The 19,935-nt window shown below is 48.7% G+C and overlaps 1 protein-coding gene across 4 annotated transcripts in view; it reads right to left on the bottom strand.

The window, feature by feature from the left end:
- GSG1L (GSG1 like) overlaps positions 1-19,935 on the bottom strand; it is a 246,518-nt gene that overhangs the window by 41,194 nt on the left and 185,389 nt on the right. For all 4 annotated transcript variants that reach the window (XM_081553373.1, XM_081553375.1, XM_081553374.1 and 1 more), the window contains one exon: positions 2,451-2,562. In XM_081553373.1, the coding sequence (XP_081409499.1) occupies positions 2,451-2,562 (112 nt within the window). The remainder of the gene's footprint in view (positions 1-2,450; positions 2,563-19,935) is intronic.

The raw sequence follows: 19,935 nt of genomic DNA, 5'->3' as shown, positions 1-19,935 counted from the left end.
ATCAGGCATTAGATCCCAGGGGTTGGGGACTTCGGCTTTAAGGCACAGGCCTTTAGCTTTAAGGGGGCGGGCCAAGCAGAGAGTGGGAAAGGGCAGAAATACAGCAGGAGTCCCCACTGGTCCTAATCATAGCTCTTTCTGCTCTATTCTGACCATCTCTACTAGAGATGCCCTCTCACTGCCGAGTCTTTGCACCTGCCATCCCCCTGTCCAGCACCTACCTTATTCCCTCCTCTACCAGCTTGTCTGACCAGATTCTCCCCAAGGACCCTCCCCAGGGGAAGCTGGGTCAGGGACCCCTTCTTCCATGGCTTCCTGTGATTCCCCCCAAACACCCACATCATAGGATGGTTCAGTGGATACTGTGTCTACTTGTCTAGAACTCCTGTTACAACACTGTCTCAGCCACTGCTGTACCCTCGGTAGCTAGGAGCCCCAGCACCAGCTGCCCCTGAAAAAGTGCTCACTTAGCTAATGTGTTAAATGCCTGAGTGGATGAATGGCCCCTAAGCTCCAGAACCGGACCACGGATACCCTGTGGAACAGACTATGGTTACTGGTCTTTCCAGGGCACAGTCCTCCTTTTGATAACAGCTCACTCCACTCATGCCCCACCCCCAGTTTCCCGTTAGAGGATCTCTCCTCCATCTGTCCAACAGTGTGGATGGGGCAACCCCACTCACTGCACCACGTGACTCACGCCAGACCAGTTAGAACAGTTGAGTCCCCTCAGCGTCTAAATCATTGGTTGCAGTATGGTCTGGTGACTTAAGTTAATCCAATGAAAGTTATATCCAGGATTTTGGCTGGCAATATTGGAAAGAGGCCCAGTCTCTCTTCTGGTATTGCTACATTTGTAACATGTAAGCCTAGAACTAGTTTTCCCCAGGTGGTGCTAGTTGTAAAGAACTAGCCTGCCTGCCTGTCCATGCAGGAAAGGTAAGAGATCCCTGGGTTGGGAAGATACCCTGGAGGATGGCAAGGCAACCCACTCCAGTATTTTTGCCTGGAGAATCCCATGGACAGAGAAGCCTGGCAAGCTACACCCCATGGTGTCGCAAAGAGTCGTACACGACTGAAGTCACTTAGTACAGCACATAAGCCTAGAACTGGGCTTGGTGACCAAATTTGCTACCACCTGGGAAAGAGTTGCTTATGAATAAAGCTGACACAAAGAGAATGGGGTCAGAAGTGGGGAGAGAATGACTGGGTTCCTGATCAATCTCTTGACCGCCTGGATCCAGCTGTGCCTGAAGCAGACACTGTGGTAGCTCACTTAACATCTATTCCACTCACTCACCATTTAGGAGTGTTGGACTCATTCCTTGTTCTGGAAGAATGACCCAGCTGAGCCAATCAGCCTCATGACATTCCCCCAGCCATGGTGATGATTCAGAAGAGAGAAAACGACCTAAGTTGAGCTCATCAGAGGGAGGGTTGGGGGGACATCAGTGAATGTTAGGGAAAGAGCCCTTTCTCCTCCTGTATGTGAAGGAAGGAGCACCAGCCTCAGAGGAGCTTTCTCAGCACCAGGAGCGAAGCCCACCCAGGGACAGAGTCAACATGGGGAGTGAGCAATGCTCAGGTGACCACAGAGGAAGAAAACTCAGCTCTGATGACATCAGCAACTCTGGATCAAATGTTCCCTGAAGTCCATGCCAAGCTCCACTTTCCATTTACAGGAACCAGTGTGTCCCCTAATTGACTAGACTGAGGTGGGTGGGTTTTTCTGTTACAATCCATTCCCCCCACCCCCCACAGCTGACCCACTTGGACTTTTCAGTTCCATGAACTAATACACTCCTCTTGTTTACTTAAGCCTGGGATTCCATCACTCCCAAGCCAAACGATCCTGACAGAGTCTGCCTTTATTTCTTACACTGCTCTAAGGTGCTGGTCCCTGCTCCCTGCATCCAGCGCCCTTCACTAGGCTCTTGACAGCTGCTGTCTCTACTTCTGGAGCAGCCTCTAAGGCAGAGGCTGCCCAACTGTCTCCGTAGAGGGCCAGATAGTAAATATTTTAGGCTCAGTGGGCCATTCAGCCTCTGTCATAACTGCTCAGTTCTGCTACTCTAGATTGCAAGCAGCTGTAGACAATATGTAAACGATGAGCCTGCCTACGTCCCAATAAAACTTTATTTATGGACACTGAAATCTGAATGTTCCAGAATTTTCACAATTCACAAAATCTTCTTCTCTTGATTCATGTTCAAGCATTTAAAAATGTAAAAATCATCCTTAGTTGCAGAAAAACAGGTGATGGGCTGGATTTGGCCCAGAGACTAGAGTTTGCCAACCTCAGTTCTAGGATCACAAAGCATCTTTGGACTCTGAGTTTCCCCCCCTTCCCCTCTCCCACTCCCACCTTCCTCTGTTTCCTAACTGAATTGAGCTACTAAAGTCCCAGCACGCCTCAGGGCTCTGGTGTCTGAAAGTCAAAAGCCACTTACCAGAAGGACCACCCGTAGTCCCAGGAATGGGGTCTCCAGTCTTCAGGGCCGAGGCTCACGGTGACCTGGAACACCTGTGTGTACATCATGTGGGCTACCATTCCCAGGAGGCCTGTTAGGGGGAACAGGACAAGGTGTCAGGAAGCAAGGTGGGGCTTTGTCTACCCACCATGGGCCTGTTAGTGCTGGGGAGAGCATGAACCCCCCAGGGACGGGTAGCCAGTGGGACCAGAGCACAGAAGATCAGAGGGAAGTGGTTTTCTAAGCCCACCAAGAAATTTGAGTTCAACAAGAGGGCAAAGGGCAGCACTGGAGAAACTGAAGCAAGAGAGACACGGAGTCAGGTCTGTTTCCAGATGGGCAGTTTTTCTGTTAGGGGCCAGATAAGTCAATATTTTAGGCTCTGTGGGTGGGGCCATGTGGTCTCTATTGCAACTATTCAACTCTACTGTATCAGCACAACAGAGCCACAAACAGTACACAAAGGGATGAACATGCTGCTGCTGCTGCTGCTGCTAAGTCGCTTCAGTCGTGTCCGACTCTGTGCGACCCCATAGATGGTGGCCCACCAGGCTCCACCGTCCCCAGGATTCTCCAGGCAAGAATACTGGAGTGGGTTGCCATTTCCTTCTCCAGTGCATGAAAGGGAAAAGTGAAAGTGAAGTTGCTCAGTCGTATCCGACTCTTAGCGACCCCATGGGCTGCAGCCTACCAGGCTCCTCCGTCCATGGGATTTTCCAGGCGAGCGTACTGGAGTGGGATGCCATTGCCTTCTCCAGGGATGAACATGACTGTGTGCCAAAAAAACTTTATTTACAAAAGCAAGTGTTGGGCCAGGTTTAGCCCATGGGCCAGAGTTTGCTGATACCTATGTTAGAAAGTCATTTGGGAGAAACTGCTTAACCAATGTTTATCAAACTGCAGGTCTTGATTCACTAGACAAGTGGATTTTGAAATCAACTTCATGGATTGCAACCAGCATTTCAAAAAATTATTGGAATAGAATAGAAATATCTGATACCATCAAACGTAGCAGGAGTAAATATTGCTTTGTGAAACTTTCAGTTCTATACACATGTGTCTGTGTGTGTAGTGATTGTAATTATGAAATGTTTTTCTGTGGCTCATGTTAAAAATTTCAGAACCCACTGGCTGGGAGAATTTTGATTCCAAAGGATCTGAGTGGGAATCTTTTGCTACCATGTGGCCCTGGGTGAGGTACCTCACTCCTCTGAGCCTCAAGTCTTTCAACCCTAAGATGAAGATTATGACAGATTAGGTGAAAAATGACTGAAATGAAGCAAGGCAGCCTCCATGCCTGCTACCTAGCAGGCATGCAATTGATACAGTTACTAGGATTATTATAATCCAGGGGACATTGTACTGTGTAGACCATGGCATCCGGAGCCATGTGGGTGCCACAGCGTGTGGCTAACTGGCACAGACCTAATTTTAAGATGGAGTGATACAGTATTGATGAGAAGGGAAGGGGTAGATGACAAGAGGAAGGAAGGAAACCAATAATGCATGTGTACCTACTATGTGCTAGGCACTTGTCAGAATCTTTCAGTTCAGTTCAATTCAGTTCAGTTGCTCAGTCGTGTCCGACTCTTCGCAACCCCATGAATCGCAGCATGCCAGGCCTCCCTGTCCATCACCAACTCCTGGAGTTTACCCAAACTCATGTCCATCGAGTCGGTGATGCCATCCAGCCATCTCATCCTCTGTCATCCCCTTCTCCTCCTGCCCCTAATCCTTCCCAGCATCAGGGTCTTTTTCAATGAGTCAACCCTTCGCATGAGGTGGCCAAAGTATTGGAGTTTCAGCTTCAACATCAGTCCTTCCAATGAACACCCAGGACTGATCTCCTTTAGGATGGACTGGTTGGATCTCCTTGCAGTCCAAGGGACTCTCAAGAGTCTTCTCCAACACCACACTTCAAAAGCATCAATTCTTCGGTGCTCAGCTCTCTTCACAATTCAACTCTCACATCCATACATGACCACTGGAAAAACCATAGCCTTGACTAGATGGACCTTTGTTGGCAAAGTAATGTCTCTGCTTTTTAATATGCTATCTAGGTTGGTCATAACTTTCCTTCCAAGGAGTAAGCATCTTTTAATTTCATGGCTGCAATCACCATCTGCAGTGATTTTGGAGCCCCCCCCAAAATAAAGTCTGACACTGTTTCCACTGTTTCCCCATCTATTTCCCATGAAGTGATGGGACCAGATGCCATGATCTTAGTTTTCTGAATGTTGAGCTTTAAGCCAACTTTTTCGCGCTCCTCTTTCACTTTCATCAAGAGGCTTTTTAGAATCTTTCACCTCCATTATAATCTTTCACAACCCTCTGAAGTTAAGTAAGATGATGTGGGCCACGTACCATTGTTCAGGTTGTCCACTGCACAATTCCATAGGGCTCCATTCACATCAAAGTCTAGGTGCATGTCACTCCCTGAAGTCAAAGCAAAACCACACCTCTAATATAGTAGCCCTGAATGTGATTATTCCCATTTCACAGATGAGAAAACAGAAGCTCAGTGTGGTCAAGTCTGTCCCAGGTCACAAAGAGAGTAAATGGCTTACTTGTGACTGGGGCCCAGATCCAAATGCCCTTAAAGCCAGGGCTCTTCCCAAGCTGCCGAGAAGGTATCTCTCCTCCCCTTGTTGTCCCAGTCACCCTTTCCCCTCTGATACAAGAGAAGAGACGGAGATAAGGAGAGGAATAGAGATAAGAAAAGACAGAAGTAAAGAGGAAGTGAGGCTCTGAGACCTGAAACCAGACTTAAGGGCAGGAGTGAGGGTGAAGGTGGACATCCTGTGTTCCCACTGTGTGAAGGTAAACATATTTTTTTGCCACCTGGCATGCAGGGTCTTAATTCCCTGATCAGGGATCAAACCTGTGCCCTCTGCAGTGGAAGCATGGAGTCTTAACCACTGGATCACCAGGGAAGTCCCCTGAAGGTAAAGGTTTAACAATAGGTTCTCTAAAGACAGAAAAATAAAGAAGCTATGATTTGTAGTGTTTGCCAGTTTCCATGGTGTGAATAATCCCACTGTGGTCAGTTTCAAGCTACCAAGGTGATGCCACTGAAAGCAGAGCAGAGAAAAGATGTGCATGGCTGGGGCTTGGGGGCTGAGCCAGCAGGATCCAGCACACCTGTCTCCTTCCAGTCACCTCACCCCAGACCCCCTGGAGACAGAGGACTCAGAGCTGGCTGCCCGTATCTCTGGGCTGAGGCCAGCCTCTCATGGACCTCTGGCCTCAGATAAGGGGTACTCTCCAGGGCTGGTGAGGCTCACTTGAGCCAGGAAATCTAGGGAGGGGGTGATCGTGACAGGTGCTGAGGCCCCCAAAGACTCCTAAAGGCTCAGCCTGCCACAGGCTGTCTCTGCCAGGCTTAGACCTCATACTTAGTCATGCCCCAGCAAAGGTAGGCTAGAAACCTCTCTGGTCCCCTCTACCTTGGCTCAGTCTGTTGGGAGGAAACAAGGATTGAGCCATATGGATATTTTCTTTTTGTTTGCTTGTTTGCTTATTTATTTTTGGCTGTGCTGGGTCTTTGTTGCTGTGTACAGGCTTTCTCCAGTTGCAGCAAGCGGGGGCTACTCTTTAGTTGTGGTGTGCGGGCTTCTCTCTGCAGTGGTTCCTCCTGCTGAGGAGCACAGGCTCTAGAGTACGCGGGCTTCAGTAGTTGCGGTGTATGGGCTCAGTTGTTTTAGGTCTGCAGGCTCTAGAGCATGGGCTCAGTAGCTGGGGTGCAGGGGCTCAGCTGCCCCAAAGCACGTGAGACCTCAGTTCACGATGGAAATCTGAGCTCTCTGCACTGGCAGGCAGTATTCCTAACCACTGGGCCACCAGGGACTTCCCTCTTATTTTTCTTTACTTGACACAATTCTTGGTGAACTTCCAAAAAGTACATAAGACATACCCTTATTCTTTGGAACCGATGCATAAGATTCCTTGATAATGATATATCATGTTTTATTTATCCAATCAGTTGAGACTATTTATTTCCAGCTTTTTTGCTCTCTAAGCAATGCTGCAATGAACATGCTTCTACAAGTCTCTTTGTGCAGACAAGCAAGTATTTCTCCAGCGTGAATAACAAGAGGAATTGCCGGGTCATAAATGCTGTGTATGTTTTAAATTTTGATCAATGTGAGTGAACTGCTCACTTGAGAAGCAGAACCTTGTGGAACTTCTGCCAGCTGTGAGAGTCCTCACCCAAATCCTCACCAATACTTCATATTATAAAACATTACAAATCATATCCATGGCAAGGTGAAAAAAGACACCTCAACGTTGTTTTAAATTTTACATTTCCCTCATTACTAGTAAGCTTGCGCATTTTTCATGTATTTATTAACCATTTATTCTTATTCTATGATTGTATCCTTTGTCAATTTCCTTTTTTAAAAAAATCTTTCTCTTTATCAATTGATAGAAGTTCTTTGGAGAAGGCAATGGCAACCCACTCCAGTACTCTTTCCTGAAAAATCCCATGGATGGAGGAGTCTGGTAGGCTGCGGTCCATGGGATCGCTAAGAGTTGGACACGACTGAGCATCTTCACTTTCACTTTTCACTTTCATGCATTGGAGAAGGAAATGGCAACTCACTCCAGTATTCTTGCCTGGAGAATCCCAGGGACAGGGGAGCCTGGTGTGCTGCCATCTATGGGGTCGCACAGAGTCGGACACGACTGAAGCGACTTAGCAGCAGCAGCAGCAGCAGTTCTTTATGTCTTCTGGATACTAATTCTATTTGTTACATCGACTCCAAACAGTTTACCATTTTTTTCTCATGTATAGCACATCTTTTTTTAATTAATAGGTTTTACTTTTTAGAGCAGTTTTAAGTTTACAGAAAAAGGATCAGAAAATAGAGAGTTCCAGAGTTCCAAATCCCCCCCTCTCTTCCGCCAGTTTCTCCTATGATTAACACCTTTCTGTAGTGTGTACGTTTGTTACAACTGGTGAGACAGTAGTGATACATTGCTGTGTTGTGCTTAGTTGCTCAGTCATGTCCAACTCTTTGTGACCCCATGGGCTGCAGCCTACCAGGCTCCTCTGTCCATGGGGATTCTCCAGGCAAGAATACTGGAGTGGGTTGCCATGCCCTCCTCCAGGGGAACTTCCCAACCCAGGGATCGAACCAAGGTCTTCTGCATTGCCGGTGGATTCTTTCCTGATTGAGCCACCAGGGAAGCCCAAGAATGCTGGAGTGGATAGCCTATCCCTTCTCCAGGATATCTTCCTGACCCAGGAACTGAACCAGGGTCTCCTGCATGGCAGGCAGATTCTTTACCAGCTGAGCTACCAGGAGAGCCCCGGTGATACATTATTACTAACTAAATCCATCGTTTACATTAGGGTTCACTCTCCGTGTTGTACAGTCTATGGATTTTGACAAAGGCAAAGTGACATGTATTCACTATTGTGTCCAATAGTTATGACCCTAAAAATCCCCTATGCTCCACCTGGTCATCCCTCCCTCCTTAAACCCTGGCAACCAGTGATCTTTTCGCTGTCTCCATAGCTTGGGTGCTTTCAGAATATCACAGAGTTGGAATCACACAGTATGTATCCTTTTCTGATTGGCTTCTCTCACTTATCAATATGGATTTAAGGTTCCTTCATGTCTTTCCTGGCTTGATTACGCTTTTCCTTTTATTCCTGAATAATATTGCATTGTATGGATGTATCACAGGCTATTTACTCATTCACTTATTGAAGGACTTCTTAGTTGCTTCCAAGTTTTGACAATTATGAATAAAGCTGTTTTTGTCATCTATTTTGATTATTTATTATAGTCAAAGTCAGCAGTCTTTTGATGTTCAGTTTTTGCTTCCTGTCTCTACTTTAAGAAAATCAACACTCTCCTATATTTTTCTAACATACTTCTATATTTTTATGTTGATTCAACTGGACTTTATCTTGGTAAGTGGTGTGAGATAAGGATATAACTTTATTTTTTTTAATGAGTAGTGAATTGCTTTGAACCCTTATAGAACAAACTGTTCTTTCCCCACTGATTTTATTTTATAATTTTATTTCTGAGTTGTAAAAAAAAATTAACTTTCATTGGAGTATAGTTGCTTTACAATATTGTGTTAGTTTCTCCTGTACAGCAAAGTGAGTCAACTGCGCATAGACATATATCCCCACTGATTTTAAATCATGATTTTGTACCATATTCCAAGTCTCACATGACATGTCTACTCCTAACTCATTATTCTGTTCCATGAATTTCTTTGTTCCTGTGTCAATGCCACCCTGTTTTAGTCACTATAACTTCCGGTGGAATCTTTTGGCTAGAAGGACAGGTCTCTGTTCCTTCTGGCCCATTGCTCACTCCCTCCAAAAGTGCTACCCTATCCAGAACCTTGCTTCCCAGATGGTGCTAATGGTAAAGAATCCACCTGCCAAGGCAGGAGACATGGGTTAGATCCCTGGGCCAGGAAGATTCCCTGGAGTAGGAAATGGCAACCCACTCCAGTATTCTTGCCTGGAGAATCCCATGCACAGAGGAACCTGGCAGACTCCAGTCCATAGGGTCGCAAAGAGTCACGCAGGACTGAAGCAACATAGCGCACACACACACACATTCTTGCTCCCTCTGTGGGGCTCATTCCTTAGCCCCTTCCCAACCCTGCCCCCTGCCCCAGTCTCTTTCTGAGGGCTGGACCTTGCTCTCCAAACCCTCAGCTGTTGTAATTTCTTCAGTTTCTTCCTCACCATGCCAGTCCAGATGCTCTCTGAGTTATCTGACCTGTCAATGCTTTGGTTTTCTCATCTATAAAGTGGGGATAGTAGCAGACATAGGCAAGGTCAGAAAGCATCCACTAAAGAAGGAAAATATTCATGAGAACAACTACTCCATACACTAAGACAGTGGGGACACAAGAGTATTTTAATACAAAAACTACCAACTAGATCCAGAAGCTGAACCCAGCCTGTTGACAGAATAATCAATTTTCCAAATTGTTACTTTAGAAATGCATTGATTTCTCAATTGAATCCCATTTATTCCCAAATATGAAAGGCCATGCTTTAAGAAAATTCAATAAATGAAGCGTACAAATCATTCAAAGATAGGTTGGTGAGATTTTCTGATTGCATTCTAAAGACCCTGCTTAAAAAACTGGGCCCTCGATCAAGTTTCAGGAAGCATGTTTGTTCTGTGAAGTGCAATCCACCAACATATGCTGTAAGAATCTTCAGCAGAAGGAATTGTTTCTAATTCATTCTGAGTTAAAAAGTGACTTTCTGTCGAGTTACGGCACCTCCTACAAATTAGCGGCAACTAAATGAACGTGGCTTTCTGTGCTGCAACTGCTGCTTCCTGGCGTGGGCCCACACCAGGAAACTCACAGCTGTAAATCTCTCATCCTGTGGTTTCTCCCAACTCCTGACACCATAAATGGGATTTACAGCAAGGCTGGTGAAGCAGGGATGGCTTCTCCCTGTCCCCGGGGAGACCTGGGAGAGCAACGGAGTGGGGAACACTGGCCGAGGGCTCAGAGTTGGGCTGAGTGTTGTGCCATCTGGAACCCAAGACAAAAAGAGATGCAGTGACCCAGCCCACCCTCCGCTGGTCAGACCGAGGAAGCCGAAATCTGTTGTCAAGGCAAGAGGGGCTGGTGTGGAGTCAGAATAAAGAGACAGGTCAGGAGAGTCAGATCCCTGGGTGGCGAAGATCCCCTGCAGGAGGGCACGGCAACCCACTCCAGTATTCTTGCCTGGAGAATCCCCATGGACAGAGGAGCCTGGCGGGCTACAGTCCATAGGGTCCCAAAGAGTTGGACACGACTGAGGGGACTTAGCACGCACGGAAGGTCAGGAAGTGAACCCAGAGTAAAGCAGGAGTAAAACAAAGGGAGAGGGAGGGCCTGGTTTCCAGCTCTGTCTCTTGCCAGCTGTGTGACCTTGATTACCTCACCTGTCTGTGCCTCAGTTTCCTCAGCTGTAATAAGGGGATAATAACAACTACCTCAGTGGCTCAGAGGTAAAGAATCTGCCTGCCAATGCAGGAGACTCAGACTTCCCTGAGTTGGGAAGTCCTCTGGAACAGGAAATGGCAACCCACTCCGGTATTCTTGCCTGGAGAATCCCAGGGACAGAGAAGCCTGGTGGGCTACAGTCCGTGGGGTTGCAGAGTCGGACACGAGTGAGCGACCGAGCATGCCTGCACAGATTGGTATGAGGATTAAGTGGTTTATACAGTAAAGCAAGCACTTAGAATAGTGCTTGGCTCATAATAAGCCCTATATGCGTGTTTCATGAATGAACAAATAAGTGCTTGGAACTCGCTGTGTGGGCTCCTTGACTGTACCCTAGTCCAGGGTCCAGGTCTGTTTTGCTCTCCAGGGACTCCCCAGCACCGAGCCAGGGCCCAGCACAGTGTAAGTGTGCCACATGTGTTTACTAAATGAATAGATTGTCATTCAGTTCAATGCTGAGTGCAAGGTGCTTTGGGGAACTGGGCTGGCTGGTGTAAAGGTTTAGGGTCTGGGATACGGGGATAAGCTAGGACAGGGCCAGATTTGAAAACTCTGGAGAGCACATTGTCTACAGACATGAACAAATGTCAGACTCATCGTTTGTTTATTTATTATTCATTCATTCAATCAGTCATCGAATATTTATCCATGCTTTTCATATGCCAAGCTTGGTTCCCGGGGACGCGGTGAGGGGAACCCTGCTCTCAGGGTCTCAGGTTCTAGTGGAGAGATCCACACAACAAGCACATTGATTAACAAGAAAATGTCAGACAGTGAAGAGTGAGAAATAAAATAGGGCAAATGCCAAGGGCGTTCCAAAGTGGGTGGTCAGGGAGGGCCTCTCCCAGGAGGTGACTCAAATCAGCAGAGATTTGAGCGGGGAACTGGAGGCAGCCACACAGAGATCTGGGGAAGAGCATTCCAGACACAGGGAGTGACTGGCTGGGGCAAAGGCTTGAAGGCAGCAGAGCCTGACCTTCGGCAGCAGAGTGGGAAAGGGACAGGGGGTTTGGGGAATTAAAGAGGGTTAGGAAGGCAGGCAAGAACTAGGACATTGTAGATCACGGTGGGGAGTCTGGCTTTCTTCTAAGTACACCGGGATATCATTGTAGAGGGTTGAAGCAGGGGCCTAATTTACATTTTAGATCATTCTGGTTGCAGTGTGAAGACAGATGAAGGAAGTGGGGGTAGAGAAGGGAGCCCAGGCCCAGCTCTTGCTGCTTGAACTAAAGTTGCTGCCAGCTCCTGGGTGGGTTTTGAGGGTGGATTACTCAGGACCTGCTGATGAGCTGGGTGTGGAGGGCCAGAGCTACTCAGAGATTGGGAGGACCATGGGGGTTGGATTTGGGCGATTGGATGGATGACGGTGCCAATCATGAAAATGAAGAAGATGGCAGGAGGAAGATGCCTGGGTGAGTCAAACCTCACTTGGGCCACGTTAATTTGAAATGCCTGTATTATACCCAAGCTCAGACATCATACCAGCAGTTGGGTGTACAAGTTTGAGGCCTGGGAAGCAGCTGGAGATTTAAATGCATGTGTCACTGGTATGTGGACATGGGCATACAAGAGACCACCTGGGCGCAGATGGTAGGGAGAGCAGAGAAATGTTAAGAATGGGGCCAATGTCCAGTGCTGAGCAGGGTAGGCAGGGCCAGCAGAGGAGAGTGAGGACCAGAGGCTGGGAAAGAAAGAAAAGAAAGTGAAGTTGCTCAGTCGTGTCTGACTCTTTGCAACCCCACGGACTGTAGCCAACCAGGCTCTTCCGTCTGTCCATGGGATTTTCTAGGCAAGAGTACTGGAGTGGGTTGCCATTGAAAACCAGAGGCAGCACTGCCAAGGCCAGGAGAAGGATGCACACTGAGGAGGAGGAAGCAGTTTGTTAGGTCAGAGATGAAGACCCGGAAGTGATTGCTGGATTTGCCAACATGGAGGCCATAGAGGCAGACGCTCCATGGAACAGGCTGAGAAGAGGAAAGAAAACAGCCAGACAGAAGATGTCCAAACTCGCTGCATGGAGAAGCAAAAAGATGGGGTGATAGCAGAGGGGGCCTGGAGTTCAGGGAGCGTTCCTGAAGAGGGGAGATACAGGATGTTCCCACCTTTACCCAGAGTGCGCCAAGTAGACAGGGGGAGCCTGAGAGCACAGATGAGCCAGACAGCAATAGAAACCAGGGAGAGAGAAGGTTCTAGAAGACAAAGAAGCTGGCCTTTTAAAAATCAATTTTATTTATTTATTTTTGACGGCACTGAGTCTTCCTTGCTGCGTGCAGGCTTTCTCTAGTTGCAGCAAGCAGGGGCTACTCCCTAGTTGAGTGTGGTGTGCGGGCTTCTCATTGTGGTGGCTTCCCTTGTTGTAGAGCATGGGCCCTAGAGCTCGTGGGCTCCAGTGGTTAGCTCCATGGCATGTGGGTTCTTCCCAGACCAGGGATCGAACCCGTGTCCCCTGCATTGCAAGGCGGATTCTTATCCATTGCTCCACCAAGAAGTCCTGGAGCTGGCTTTTGAAGGAAGCTGGGACTCCTGGCACGAGGGAAGGAGAAGGCCGGCAGGTGGGTGCAGGTCCCAGGACAGGGGTGGCTCTGCTTCTCCCTCTCTCCCAGGAGGCCAGGCCACCAGCCGAGAGCGAGAGAGCAGATGGGGGGAGGTTTGAGGAACCAGGAGACGGTGTGAAACGGTCCTTCTGGAGCATGGGAAATGCAGACAAACCATGGCAGTGAGTGCGGCCAGCGGGGCAGTGCTGCCTGTGTGTGACACTTATGCTCAGGAATTTAAAGTGAGGCTACGCAATGTGGCCATGGTTAGCAGATAGGGATAGGAGTCAGCCTGACCACATGGAGTTGTGCCTCCTGGGTCTGGAGGACACACAGGAGGGCCAAGCCATGATGCCTCCTCTGGGGAAGAATACAGAGCAATGATGTCCAGCTGACTTCCAGACCTCCTCTTGCCTCCAGCCTCCCTCTCTTTCATAGGGTTTGGATGTATGATGCTAGTGGCATGCTCCATTTAATTGAGCTATCAGAGGGATCCGCTGATGAATTAATTTTTAATAGAACTTACCATTAAAGGCACTGTCCAAGTTATTACTCAGAACACTCGGGGAATGTTCATGTCTAAACAAATATTCTGTGTACGTGGGCCCTGATCTGGACTTGCCAATGTCTTGGGCGTATCAAGTCAGAGATGTAAGACAGAGGGGCTGCTGGGGACCTGGAGGAAGCTGAAATCAGATGAGGTGGGGCAGGAAGGTAGCAAAGGGAAACCCCTGCAAGGGCAGCCTGATTTTGATTCATTAGTCACTGGGCATGTATTGAGCACCTGCCGTGTTCCAGGCCACCTTCTAGCTGGGGAAATATGATGGGGAATCAGTGACCTGGCTTTCAAGGCTTGCAGGGAGGAGAGAGAAAATGGGATGATTGTGCGGCAGGGCAGTCAATGGGGGAAGGCTGGGGGCCTACAGGAACCTGAGCTGGGGCTCTGAGACCAAGTTTGGAGGGTCAGGAAAGGCTTCTACAGGGGGTAACATCCAAGCAGAGAAGAAGCGGGAGGGTGGACCAGACCAGTAGGAGCAGCTCTGGCCAAGCCCACAGGCATCGTGGCTCGGTGGGGCCGTAATGAGCCATTAGGCAGGGCGTGTGGGCGGAGAAAGTGTTGCTGCAGGGGTAAACAAGACACTGCGTGGAAAGTTTTGAAGCCATGCTGGGAGTTCAGGCTTTCTCCTGAGAGCAATGGGCAAGAATTCCATAATTGTAAGTTTGAGGGTGAGAACCAGGCAGCCTTTTTTTTTTCTCTCTCTGTTTCTTTTTTTTTTTAGGTTAATTTATTTAATTGGAGGATAATTACAACATCGTGATGGTTTTTGCCAAACATCAACATGAATTGGCCATAGGTATGCATGTGTTCCACCCCTATCCTGAAGCCCCCTCCCACCTCCCTGCCCACCCTGTCCCTCTAGCCCTCTCTTGCCACCGATGGAGGACAGATTGGCAAGAAGGTGGCAGGCAGGGAGGTCCTGGAGGGGCAGCTGCAGTGAGAGGATGAGGCCAGGAGGAGGGTACTGAGAGGGGAGCGGGGTGGGCAGGTGTCTGGAGGAGCCACATCTGGCACTGCGGAGATGGACGGAGTCCCAGCAAAGCCTCGGGCCCTGGAGAGCCCCGACTCAGGAAACGGAACGGACTGGGAGAAGCTGGTGGGACTGACCCGATTAACATCAGCCCTATAACATACTCCCACGGAAAGAAAACTTGGAGAGGCCAAGGGTTGGTATTTCTGACATCAATCAACCCGTGAGGCAGACAGAAAAAGAAACCCCTTAACTGTGCACATCTAAAACATCCAGATATTTGCCCCGACGGGGGCTAAAGACTGACTCTCTCTCCTGCCCTTTGGCCCCGGGAGGACCTCATACCGGGCATGCCTGCACTTAAAACCATCCCTGAGAAGCCAAGCTGATGCTATGTTTAAAGCTTGCCCAGCTCTATTTTTAAAGAACAGGCTATTTTTAGATACTCTCCCGAGAACCCGCAGCCTCTCTTGATAGCATATTTCAGGGTTTAAAAAGTTCCTCCTTACACATAACCTAAATCTTTCCAGCGCCAATTTAAGCTAATTTCGTGCTCTGCCCTCTAAGGACAAGGGGGATGGGGGTGAGCCGGTTGGCATCTTCCTGAGAAGAACCTTCCCAGAGCTTGGCAATTACCTAGCCACCCCTCAACTCTGTCATCTGGCACTAGATCATTCCAATTATTTTGCCCTTGCTCCAGTGGTCTCCTTCTAGGCCCCCTGAGTCATTAGCATCACTCCTGTTTGGATTCTGCCCATTTCTCTATTTGCCCTTTAAAGTGAAGTGGCCCAAATCAGAGCTGGCATTTAAGGAGGGATCAAGGTGGCGCTAGGGATCAAGGTAAAGAACCCTCCTGCCAATGCAGGAGACATAAGAGATGTGGGTTCAATCCCTTGGTCGGGGAGATGACCTGGAGGAGGGCATGGCAACCCATTCCAGTCTTCTTGCCTGCAGAATCCCATGGACAGAGGAGCCTGGCAGGCTACAGTCCATAGGGTCACACAGAGTCGGACATGACTGAAGCAACTTAGCACGCACACACGTAAGGTTTACTGAATCCCCACCAGCCTCTGTCACCTGGCTACCCCCATCCAACCCCAAGAGAACGAATGGGCTCAGACAGCCCAGCCCCGAGGTGGAGGTCTAGAATGAGTTCAGAGGCCACGCCCCAGTTCTTGGTGAGTCACGGTGTTAGGGAAAACACTGGCTGAAACCACCCACCCTGTGGCCAGGGTAGCCAGGCACTATAGTAACCATTTGCCTGAGTTATTTTATGACAGAAAATCCTGGCAAGGAACACAGAACTAACAAATCACCACCAACTGAAAGAATCCGGGAAAGATCAAAAGGAGAGAGGAGATATCAGTCCACATGTCACCCCTGAATCCTCCTCACCAGAATTCACCTTGGCTAAGCGATGTGCATACCACCAGGAAGGACCTTGAGTCAGAATGACTGGCCACAGACAACCCGGAAACTAATCTCATCACCATAAAACCCAAGATGGTGAGCCACGTGGCCGAGCAGTTCTCCTGGACTCCCTTACCCTCCTGCTCTCCACCAGCACTTCTTCCCAATACAGTCTCTTGCTTAATCAGCATGCTTGTCTCCTTGGACAATCTATTTCTGAGTGTTAGAAAAGAGCCCACTCTTGGGCCCTGGAAGGGGTTGCCTTTCCTGCAGTAGGCCCAGACACCCCTGTCCCCCAGGTGAGAGTCTAGAATGAGTCCCGCGGCCATGCCCCCGGTGGATCTTGGGGTTGTTGTTACTGTTGCTGAGGCGCTCAGTCATGTCCAACTCTTTGCAACCCCATGGACTGCAGCACGCCAGGCTTCCCTGTCCTTCACTATCTCCTAGAGTTTGCTACTCTCAGAGATTCATGTCCATTGAATCGGTGATGCCATCCAACCATCTCATCCTCTGTTGTCCCCTTCTCCTCCTGCTCTCAATCTTTCCCAGCATCAGGGTCTTTTCCAATGAGCTGGCTCTTCCCACCTGGTGACCCAGGGCAATTTGGTGGTGGATGATTATTTTTTATATTAGTGGACATGTCCCCACACCCTCCTTTATTTGGGTAACTAGACATTAGACCGCCTTGGCCTTGGCTGTCACAGAGCACTGAGAAAACAAGACTCAAACCCCTGGCTTTGGGGATTTCTAAAGCCTACATGCAGGTGTTCCATGAAAAAGTTTAGAAGCATATATGACCAAGCAGAGCCAGTTTCTCCCCCCTCCACCTGGAGACCAGGTAAAGTTGTCTGCCTGGGGGAAGAGGGAAGAAGAGGAGGAGGAAGAAGAGAGGATAGTGGATCCCAGTGAAACAGGAGGGAAACAAACTGGCAGGACACAACCTTTGAAAGAATGATACAGCCCAAGGACACGTCTTGGAACAGACTGGTTCCAAATGGGGAAAGGAGTACATAAAGGCTGTATATTGTCACCCGGTTTATTTAACTTATATGCAGAGTACATCATACAAAATCCTGGGCTGGATGAAGCACAAGCTGGAATCACGATTGCCAGGAGAAATATCAGTAACCTCAGATACCCAAATGACACCACCCTTATGGCAGAAAGCGAAGAAGAGCTAAAGAACCTCTGGATGAAATTGAAAGAGGAGAGTGAAAAAGCTGGCTTAAAACTCAACATTCAAAAAACGAAGATCATGGCAACTGGGCCCATCACTTCATGGCAAATAGATGGGGAAACAATAGAAACAGTGACAGACTTTATTTTCTTGGGCTCCAAAATCACTGCAGATAGTGACTGCAGCCATGAAATTAAAAGACGCTTGCTCCTTGGAAGAAAAGCTATAGCCAACCTAGACAGCATGTTAAAAAGCAGAGACATTACTTTGCCAATAAAGGTCTGCCTAGTCAAAGTTATGGTTTTTCCAATAGCCATGTATGGATGTGAGAGTTGGACCATAAAGGAAGCAGAATGCCAAAGAACTGATGCTTTTGAACTGTGGTGTTGGAGAAGACTCTTGAGAGCCCCTTGGACTGCAAGGAAATCAAACCAGTCCATCCTGAAGAAAATCAACCCTGACTATTCATTGGAAGGACTGATGTTGAAGCTAAAGCTCCAATACTTTGGCCACCTGATGCAAAGAATTGACTCATTAGAAAAGACCCTGATGCTGGGAAAGATTGAAGGCAGGAGGAGAAGGGGATGACTGAGGATGAGATGATTGGATGACAAGCTCCGAGAGCTGGTGATGGACCAGGAAGCCCAGTGTGCTGCAGTCCATGGGGTCGCAAAGAGTAGCACACAAATGAGCTACTGAACTGAACTGAAAAGTGAAAGTGAAAGTTGCTCAGTCATATCTGCCTCTTTGTGACCTTATGGACTATGAGTCCATGGAATTCTCCAGGCCAGAATACTGGAGTGGGTAGACCATTCCCTTTTCAGGGGATCTTCCCAACCCAGGGTTCGAACCCAGGTCTCCCTGCATTGTAGGCAGATTCTTTACCAGCTGAGCCACCACAGAAGCCCAAGAATACTGGAGTGGGTAGCCTATCCCTTCTCCAGCAGATCTTTCCAACCCAGGAATCAAACTGGGGTCTCCTGCATTGCAGGTGGATTCTTTACCAGCTGAGCTATCAGAGAAACCCTGAGCTAAAGGACACGACATAAACCAATTAGAACCAAATAGGTCCAAGACGGCAGACAAGTCACCTTCCACAAGACCTTGAGTCTCAGTATATGTTCACTGTAACACATCAGCAAGCTAAAGGACACACCCACAGGTGCCATGATAGTTCCAAGGCTGACCACAAAGGTCAAAAAGTGGGTGGTAGCGCAACTCCTGGAAATCCCCACCTCTTACCTGAAATAGTTGGAGTAATCCTCCCACTCATTAGCCTATGAAATTACCCAGCCCAAAAACTAACCCCCCCAGATTTCAAGGCCATCCTCACCTTCTAAGATGACCCACACTCTGTTTGTAAAGTGTGTTTCTCTCTAAATAAACCCACTTCTTACGCACCACTTTGTCTCTCGCTGAATTCTTTCTGCGATGAGACACCAAGAACCTGAGCTTCGTTAAGTCCTGAAAGCAGGTTTGTCATCCCAGTTAGAAGACCATGGGTTTTGGCCAGGTTTGAGTCCCGGACATGTGGGTTCAAGTACCACACTGAGGTCCACAGCTTCACCAGGAGAGAATGGATTCAATGATGCAGACATGAGCAGGGCAGCCCCAAGGGTCCCAGCCTCCACTTCATCCCCAGGAGCACACGGGAGTGAATTGGCCTCCGCAAAGGGTCTTGTGCCCATCTAAGTGGACAGGGGACATCCTGGGTGTTGATCCACGTGCTCATAGACAGGGCCAGTACATCCTATTCAGAATGAGTGCTGTCAGCCTGGGTACCAGCTCTTGTCTCCCGTATGACTCTTCACGTGGACAACCCCACTGTGGCAGCCTTGGATGCTCCTAAGACCCCCGAGAAGGAAGGCAGGCCCTCTGGCCGAGAGGATAATGGTGGGAGGAAGAGGAGAAAGTACCCTGGCCTGTGCTTGTGGGGGACTCAGTAAAGCCCGCTGGGAACTTCACATAGAGATCCAGGCAGAGATGGGAGGCCCCCTTCACAGGTACACATGCCCAAGTCATGGTCCTGCCCCCTCCCCACCTTCTCCCACATCTCCACCCTGGAAATCCACACACCACAGCTCATGGTCTTGACATTCCATCTAAGCCTTGGACTTGGGCTGCCTCTGTGGGAAATAGCCTTGACTCTGCAAAACAGAGCAGAACCCTGTGGGCCTCCTGAGCAAGAAAGCCTTTCTGTGTCCCCCATTTTTTGTTATATCTCCACCCTGGAAATCCACACACCACAGCACGTGGTCTTGACATTCCATCTAAGCCTTGGACTTGGGCTGCCTCTGTGGGAAATAGCCTTGACTCTGCAAAACAGAGCAGAACCCTGTGGGCCTCCTGAGCATGAAAGCCTTTCTGTGTCCCCCATTTTTTGTTATAGGAAAAGAATTCATTCACCCTTCATACTTTTCCTGAGTCCCCAGGGGCAGGTTCAAACAGTTGCTAATTAGGGAAGGGACAGAGGCGGAGACGCGGGAGGAAAAGCCAAGAAACAATAGTGCAGGGACTTCCCTGGGGGTACAGTGGATAAGAGTCTGCCTGCCAATGTGGGAGACAGGGGTTTGATCCCTGGACTGGGAAGATTCCACATGCTGTGAAGCAACTAAGCCTGTGCGCCCTAACTTCTGAGCCAACACTCTAGAGCCCATGAGCTGCAACTACTGAGCCTACAAGCCACAACTACTGAGTTTTCGTGCTACAACTACTGAAGTCTGTGGTCCTAGAGCCTGTGCTTTGCAACAGGTCATCGCAATGAGAAGCCCGGGTACTGCAACAAAAAGTAGCCCCTGCTTGTGGCAACTAGAGAAAATCCGCGTGCA

The sequence above is a fragment of the Giraffa tippelskirchi genome, chromosome 13 (genome assembly GCF_054371585.1).
Source record: "Giraffa tippelskirchi isolate mGirTip1 chromosome 13, T2T-mGirTip1v1.2.pri, whole genome shotgun sequence".
Taxonomy (NCBI): Eukaryota; Metazoa; Chordata; class Mammalia; order Artiodactyla; family Giraffidae; genus Giraffa; species Giraffa tippelskirchi.
This window is presented reverse-complemented; position numbering and strand designations above follow the sequence as displayed.